The sequence below is a fragment of the Triticum aestivum genome, chromosome 3A (assembly GCF_018294505.1).
Source record: "Triticum aestivum cultivar Chinese Spring chromosome 3A, IWGSC CS RefSeq v2.1, whole genome shotgun sequence".
Taxonomy (NCBI): domain Eukaryota; kingdom Viridiplantae; phylum Streptophyta; class Magnoliopsida; order Poales; family Poaceae; genus Triticum; species Triticum aestivum.
Window position 1 is genome coordinate 11,225,935 of NC_057800.1, and position 8,604 is coordinate 11,234,538.

General features: G+C 42.6%; 1 protein-coding gene and 1 long non-coding RNA gene across 2 annotated transcripts; both read right to left on the reverse strand.

Moving 5' to 3' along the window:
* Positions 1–331: 331 nt before the first annotated feature.
* Positions 332–3,955, reverse strand: LOC123057521 (uncharacterized). Its single transcript, XM_044480473.1, has 3 exons — positions 2,660–3,955; positions 2,487–2,573; positions 332–1,302 (listed from the first exon to the last, which is right to left on the reverse strand). Exons 2-3 carry the CDS (start codon positions 2,568–2,570, stop codon positions 730–732), a joined length of 657 nt encoding a protein of 218 aa, XP_044336408.1. The 5' UTR covers positions 2,571–2,573; positions 2,660–3,955; the 3' UTR covers positions 332–729.
* A 201-nt stretch (positions 3,956–4,156) lies between these two features.
* Positions 4,157–6,143, reverse strand: LOC123057523 (uncharacterized). The gene is made up of 4 exons (XR_006426880.1): positions 6,035–6,143; positions 5,001–5,074; positions 4,425–4,898; positions 4,157–4,239 (listed from the first exon to the last, which is right to left on the reverse strand). It is a non-coding gene; the product is annotated as an uncharacterized lncRNA (long non-coding RNA).
* Positions 6,144–8,604: the final 2,461 nt, after the last annotated feature.

The window sequence follows — 8,604 nt, forward strand, 5'->3', positions numbered from 1 at the left end:
TAAAATATACTAACTGCATATTGAACACATAATAATCCCCCATGTAAAATATAGTGAATTGAGTAAGCTCTTTGTTGAAAAAGGAAATTACAGATAATTGAATAAGGCAATAAAGGATATTAGTCTTTGGTAGCCAATAGAGAGATTCAAGGTACAATCTGCCACGAAAAGCATTTTTTCTTGACCACTCCAGGTTGAACAGAACAATTTATCAGCTAATAAAGTTATAAATATTTGTAAGCAAGCTGCAGTTCTGAAAATTGCTTTGTAGGTGAATGTTGGAGGATGTGGTTGTCCATTTAAAACCATTTGGTGTGTCAATGCTCTAACAGAATCCGTGAATGACTCACTGGTAATCAAATTTCATTTGTACATACACAATGAAAGTCCACCAAAGAAAATATGATCATAGAGAACACATAATATGATCTGTCCAGTAGTTAATATCCCAGGCATAAAGTACATTAGAACGCAAGGTGGCTTACAGGTGACGACCCAAAGGTTTGCAAAGGGAACTACAGTCATAGTCTGATAGGAAACACACGACCATACATTAGTTCTTACGACAGAGAAACAGGAATTAAGATCTGAAGTCCACGCACGCCTTGGTTCATTTCCCGTTTAGAAGAACATCAAAAGGGTAAAAACGCTGCCTTCGGCGACACAAAACAAAAGGTCGATGCTTTAGTAACTACGTGGACATGCATTGTGCGACGTGCTGACTGGAACTCACCAAATACTATTTGTGGTCTCCAGGCGCTGCTCCGACTTCATGCCAATGTAGCGCAGCCTCTTTGCCAATTTTCCTATGCTTGCAAGTGCTTTTTTCATAACCCCTCTGGTGTTGTCCTGCCCTCTGAAACGGCGAGCAGCTGCTGTATTCTGTATCTGAGCAGAATATGAATCCATGTACCTGACAGCATAGTGCCATCCCCTGCGTATCTTCTTTATTGTTTTGTTTGCTGGTAACCTTAGCAGGTGTGTGACTTGATTCTGCAATTTTTTGGCGTGGTTGTAGTTATAGTCCGTTATCTCTTTGCCATATGCATTCTCCATATATCTAATGGCTTCGATAGCGACACTGTCTTCTGCATCTTCATAGTTATTTGAAATCATACCAGATATTGAGGTTGGAACAAGCAGACCGTCAAACAACTCTAACGATGAATTGAAAGTAACCGTCACACAATGCATGTTGCCTAGACATATTTTGCGACGGTAAATCGCAGGGGGCAACTTCAGAGCCTGCAGCACAAGGGCAAAGATGCTGGCTTGGGGAATCAATATTAGATAATCATCTTCCTGCATAGTAAAGTCAAGGATAAATCAACTGTTTTATAAAGAGATATGTAAACGGGATAATCTCACAAGTCACTACTTGACTTCGAGAACAAGTAACACTAAGTTTAAGTTCTGAATATCAAACTAAAATCAAGGCTAGGCATATCATTGTACATCTGACCAAGGTTTTTGAGTCGCCGAGTCAAACCAAGTCGCCGAGGCTGCGGCTAGTGGCTTGCTGGCTTGAGTCAGCGACTTGGCTTGATTAGTCGCCCCAAGTCGCCATGGCACAATAGTACATAGAGCAGCAGAGCACATAGATATACAGCAGCAGAAGAGCACATATACAACAGAGAAAATATACGACATCTAAGCAGAACACATATAGAGCCCACCCTGCGCTCTCTTTCATATACTATATCTAAGCAGAGCACATATATGGCCCACCCCACGCTCTCTTTCCTTCGGTCCTCCTCCTTCCCCAGTCCCCACATGATCACATATACAACAGCAGCAAGCCACGCGAGCCAGTGAGCCAGCGAGTCGTGCGACTAATCGCCCAAGTCACCGGCGAGCCATGCGAGTCGCGCGACTTGCTCCCTGAGTCAAGTCACCTACACGAGCCAGCCACGCCGCGATGACGTGGCGATTAGTCGGCGACTAATCGGCGATTAGTCGGCGACTAATCGGCGATTAGTCGGCGACTAATCGGCGATTAGTCGGCGACTAAAAAACAGAGCATCTGACACTTAGTATTACTGTGAGATGACAAACAAATTGGAATTATGAAATAAGTCAGCAACATAAAAACTATTTATTACACTTAATGGATTGGTTCTGTGTTAAACTAAATGAACTCGCGAGCTGGTGATTTGGTGCTGGTGTACTATCTGAGTTTCCAATGCATGATGCTTTTGTTTTCAATGACTCTTGTAGTAGAAAAAAACAAGGCACAAGAGCAAAGCAAGCACCCCATATATTGGTGATTAAAGTTCTTGACCCTAACATTGACTGTATTTATCTCAAATCAAATACAGGAGGAAAAGTCATAGGAACAAGCAGAAAATTATTCAGAAAAATAAATAAGTCACGCTGTGTGGAAAACATACTAAGACCCGCCTTTTGTATCCTATTATCTACCTACTTGAACCATACAGAGAAATTTCTTGTGGCAAATCAGTTGTGAGAGGGGTTTAGGTTGCTACCCTTGGTTCAAAGGTTCCTGTCCTCGATGATACTAAGCTTGGAGATCCCTTGTCACCAACAGCTTCAATATCCATGGCTTCCATGCTCTGCCGGTTAGATCCGGGCTAGAAAAGTGAGATTGGAGTGGGGGAAAGTAGGGAATGAAAGACGGAGGAACAAGTAGTTGAATCACCTTTGTTGCGACAGCTGTCGAGGATCGATCGTCGATGCTGAAGGCGCAGCCGTTGCCTAGCAGAGAGAGAAGCTAGGTATCGGTTTAATTGGGGATCTAGGTCAAAAGCCAGCCTCCTGGTGTTTATATACTGTGCAGAGCCAAGGTAGGACGTGTGTGGGCTATAATTTTATGGGCCTCTAATATTACCTATCATGGGCATGTCTCTTGTTTGGTTCTGCGGATGAAAAAAGCTCACTGATGCCATTGCCTAACTTATATGCGGCTGTTCATTTAGATCGATTTGTAATTACTCTAAAAAAGAAGATCGAATTTCTATGTTTAATTAGTAAAATATAATTATGCCAGGTTACTTTCTGGTGGAACTAAGTGCCAACGCAAACAATCAGTCATCATTCATTTTTTAATAAAGAGCTCCATTCGTTCACAGGAACAAGAAAGTTGATTTCAGCTCTGGGTCAGCCTCATTATATTAATTCAGACTGACAGCTTTTTATTTACAGGAAGAAACATCGAATTGGAAGTATGAAGTAAATTGAAAAAATAGTTAGACACTGCTTAGACTATTCGAATTTTTTGGAACTGTAGTTGTTTTCTTTGACTTGTAAAAAAAGGTCGTTGCTAGTTGTCTCTTTACAGGTACCTTAAGTTTGCAGATGGAAGAAGGACATAGTATATCTAATATCAAAATAACTGACTATTCATGGAGGTGTGGACAGATGACCATAAGTAGATATATCACATATATTGTCGGAAAGGTGCGAAAATATAAATCGCAGATTTCAGTTTTACATTAGACATGTGCAAAGCACATGCAACATGCCATTTACATGACCAGTCCAGTGGTCCATGTAGATATGATGCAAAATAGCAAACGGTCGTCACACACAGTAACTTCAGAGTGTCTGATACAAACCATACCTAGGAACGCTACATAACCAACTATAGTCTTACACGCGGCATCGAGCGGCCTCGGCATGTAGAACCGCGTGGGCGGGCGGCGAGGGAGACGGCGGGGGTAGCCCACGGTAGTTTTTTTCTTTTTTTTGTAAAATATGTTTAAGTTTGAATGAACTCGCCGATGTTTGCGTTAAATTTGAGTCATGTTTGCGCCGTTTTTGATTTTTTTTTGACTAACCGTGGGCGCCGCGACTGGGGTGCATCACGCCCCCAGTGCGCGGTTTAGCGCCGGTGTGCCCCCAAGGGGCGATTTTTTGCCCCTCCTGGGGGGCCAACGGCTGGAGATGCCCTTAGCCCCTATAAGTGGCAAAGACAAGTGTTTGATTAGGTCATAGCAAAATACTAAAGATACATTATGTTTTTTTAATACCTTTCTATTCTTCGCAACAGCGTTTGCGTTTTCCAAATAGATTCTTGCGAACATTGGACATGGCATGTTTCCCAGCTTGTTTGCTGTTCAACATTTAAAAGCATGGTTAACTGTCTTGGTATGCGAGACAATTACATAGTAATCTATGTAGAGTTAGTGTAGTGTACCTTGACCCAGGTAGCTTCTGATTAGGTATCATCTGCTGTTCATATGTACTTGGAGGAGGTGTCGCCTGCTGCTTGGTTGTACCCTATGCAATATAAAGAGGATAATAACATGAGCAAGAAAGTATCAACGACCGTTGCTTAAGAAAGCGATAAGACGCAAGTCCATGAGTAATAGTCAGGTCACCAACACACGCTATGATATTGAGTCATGTGCAAGGCAGTGACCAGTCAATGCATATGAACTTGTGAGAAGAAGCCAAGATATTACCAAAGCCAGTGGGCATGTACTGTTAGTGTCATCACAGTCACTGGGTACATCGATCTTGTTACTGCCATTCCCAGTTCCTTGGGTCATCTTGGACATCTTGATTTGTAGATCAGGTATGTGATCTTCAAATATCATAGCCCACGAGGAAGCCGCTAGCAACTTGTGCTGACAAGCCTTTAATTCATGATAGTTTGCATCATCAACATATATCATGGACTTATCTTTTAAGAAAGTCAGTGCAACAGAACTGGCTGACTCTATTGCCAGCTCCTCTGTTATAGCATACCCCCCATGGAACACCTCTGGCTCTGCCTTACGCATGTTGCTATGAGCACTCAAATACATAGAAATGGATGCATACAGCTCCCCATCTCCAGCATCGGTCACTTTGGTGCTTTCTATGACAAGCCCAAGTCTCTTTAGAGCCAGACCCAAAATATACCGTCGGCTTATGGTCACACATCATGGAGAAAGCTATTTAAGAAGGCATATCATAAGAAAGATGCATTAGCCATGTTTCATATGTAGAGAAGACCCACATGAAAAAATGAACGGATCATCAACAATTGGGCTAACCTGAGGCAGAAACGGAACATGTAGCTCATCGTCCGATACATAAAAGGTGCCGTCCATCGCCTCCTCGCTCCGTACTATTTCAATATATAATATTTAATTAGCGTCAGACAGTAGAAAATGTAAGGGCAGTTTTAGACGGGGTCTCAAAACAATAGCAGATATTGAGGATTCTGCGGCTGCTAACCAAAGCTTGTCTACATCTGCATAAGTATCAATATAGTTGACTGTGGATATATGGTAAATAAGATAAATAAAGTCAGAGCATTTATCGGAGTGACAGATGCCCTTATAATGTTCACAGTTTGCCTTATGGTAATAATTCAACTCAATGCACTTTACACTAAAAAACAAATATTGTGACTGGTGTGGGTAAACCAGTATAAAACATGTGCATGCCAGTGTTGGAGTGCGGTAGCACCGATCACTTACAAACACCCCATGACTTAAGTTCTCACGAAGCCACAGCCGATGAATGTTACGGATTCAGAATTGATGAAATCAGGCTGCGAGCTTTCCCCCAAACTTAGCAGGTCAAGTTACATTTTGGTCAAACCCGGGTTGGTGAATCGAATCATTTTGCGAGTTTTTCCCATGGCGATCGGGAAAGAAGAATTGAAATCGAGCTGCTACACGCCCTGGTCATTCGCGGTATCCACGACCTACGACAAACCAGATGCGCACGCATCCAGACACAAGCAGGGTTCGTGCGGCACCAATGCAATGCCAAAACACACGGCGAACCAACTAAACATATAGCAGGTTCAAGCACTATTAGGATATGCTCGTGTGCATTGGTCGCTAACAAATTTCCTAGCTGAAACCTAACGCTAGATCAAGCATTAGGTAACACAGATAAGTTCAGAGCAAGATTAGTCTGAACCTTATATGATTTGGACAGAATGGACTACTAATTAGACAGATTATACATCTACGCTATAACTCTCGGACAGTACGAAGACAAGGCAATACACCGCGGTAACCTGAAGAATATTGTACTTCTAGGAGACAAGTAGCAAGGAAGGAGAAAGACAGACCTCACGTCGAAGGAGCCCGGCGCCTGGAATCCGAATCGCGTCGACCGGAGACCGGGGAAAAGCAGGAGAGGGTGGCGGCGGCCAATGAGGTGGAATGGAAAGAACCGTTGCTGGCATCGGGTAAGATTGACTTTAGGGTTACTACATATGTTGCGGAACCTAGTTTGGTGGGCCTCGGCCCAGGTGCCGACAAGTCCAATTGAGAAGCCATGAAGAGAAAATCGGCCCATTTGGAACGTTTGGAACTTGAAAAATAGGTGACAGAAGAAAGGAAAGAAAGGAAAATATATATACATATTTACAAACCTGGAGGATACACCCCAGATGCAACCAGATTTAACGTAATGGGAAAAACAAATAAAACCCACGCCTAAGATTTTTGGAAAATAAAAAAACTGACGATGCATGACAATTTTGGTTTTAATGTTGCGTGGGCAGAACAAAGCTAAAGATATATTATTTGATTATAAGCGGCTAAACAAACATTTCAGAGCACTGTGTTAGTACCGGGTTTTGGATTTAAACTTGTATAGCAATTTATCTAGCAAATCATGCCTTACAGGTGCTTCGAGGAACCAAACATGCGTAGAGTCAAAATAACCTGAAGATATATATTTTACCATTGGCTGTAACATAAAATGAAAGCATTGGTGATGATACAAGAAACAAATACAATGGCCATGCCCATAGCCATTATCGACCACATGAAAGACATGAAGATCCACAACTTATTGGGTGCGTGCTTAGGTAAAAAGCAAGCTTAAGAGGGCAGACAGAATGATTCAGTCGACATTAATGCGTTTGAAAAACAAGGAAAGGACCGTAGTGCATCTTAAATAGTTCGTCCTACAGGGATAAGTACATATTTACAGGAATAGCAATGAACATGCTAGCGCATCAAAAGGCTTAATCGTCCGGCTGTGGACCAAGAGTAAACCCTAGAGAATACACATGTCCCTGTGAATGACCCTTGTATCTTTAGAAAGGCAAATGTATGTCCATCACGGAGAGACGTGGTGTGATGGGGGCGAATGATTCAACGGAAACGACATGAAATGTTGGCCACCTTCCATGGAAACTGCTAGGCGAGACACGGACAGTAAACCTGCATTTCATGGATAGTAGACAATTGAACTCAACCGGAGTCTTTTTGAGTAGCGATGCGGCCACATAGACATTGGGAATTTCAGCTTCACGTCGTGCGTTCCTTCGAAGGACTTGTATGGCAGATGCGCCAACAATTCGCTCTGCTACTGCACCATACAACGCAAATTCAGCCTTTCCTGAATGATCTCTGCCGATGACAAATAGAGTGTACCTGACCATGACATAGTATGTTAAATAGTAGGAAGACGGAGTGTGATCAAAGAAAAGTGGTCTGTCAATTCATCATTACCTAAGTGTTGCGTTTGTGCAAAGGCAAGAACGACGTGTACGCTTGTAGATATTTGGCTGCCTAGATGCCGAGGTAGCCGGTAAAGACATCGAGTGGCATGATGTGCAGAAGGTGGTCCACCACATCTTTGCAGACGATAACCTATGAATCTTAATAGTGCATCGAAAGATACCAGGCTGGGGAGAGAAAACAATGCACAGATTTTACTGAATTGCCTAGGAAATGCAAAAAACAATCAAAACACACAAGGGTTCTTCAAGATCACCTCTTTCTCATACAAGTTAATGTTCATCAGATGGGCCAATAACTTCCTGGGAGACAAACCAGTCAGCTGTGTCTGAAGTATAGTCTCAGGTGGGCTGAGAAGATCTTCAATTGCTGGAAAAGAGACTTGTAACCTGACAATCAAGTTGAACACAGGACATAGGGTGAGCCCAGGAGGAAAATATGGATCTACAAATACTTCAGGGATCTTTACATGCTTCTGAATATGTTTATATCTGGTATGTCAGCATTGATGTACCATTTGCAGGCACAGCCCCCTGCCAGTTCCGTCTCACCTAGTTTATAGAGAGCAACAGGATCAGCAAGCACGCCAAACACGGTGCAAAATAATTGTAGAAGTTTGATTAGTCTACTGGCTAGCTGACCTTCGTAGGTACGAACCGTGGTGCCAACAAATATGGCAACAGCCGGATCTGTCTGGCCCATAGAATATATACTTTGGCCATTAAACCGAACAGCCCTTTCACCCCATAGTGTAATGATAACGTCATGGCCACTAATGTGAGACGACAGAAAAGAATCACGAGTAAGAAGTCTATCTAGTGTTTAATTTTCCAGAACATGACACAGGAAAGTAAATACATATGATACTGTATTGCATACTTGTTATTAGATAGAAGCACACATCTCTTCATGACGTGGATAACGGTGTTAGGCACCACAAAGCTACAAATAGGGGAAATCGCCGTGATAACTCCGATCACATCTACATTAGCACATGTCAAGTAAGTTTTACCAGCCAAAGAAGTATTCAGACAGTAAAGGATTAGAGGCTGCATCACCTATGTAGTTTTGAGGAGTATCGTTAGGCAGGGGCAATGCATCAATCGGAGTCAGCCTGTGCGTCCACTCTGGGAATGTTTCATTCAAGTGGAACTGGTGTGTAACA

Excerpts from the sequence above, each read along its gene's own strand:
- LOC123057521 (XM_044480473.1), bottom strand. The coding sequence starts at position 2,570 with ATGGAAGCCATGGATATTGAAGCTGTTGGTGACAAGGGATCTCCAAGC. Across the intron at positions 1,303-2,486 it reads CAGGAACCTTTGAACCAAGG|GAAGATGATTATCTAATATT; the intron begins GTAGCAACCTAA and ends TTTACTATGCAG.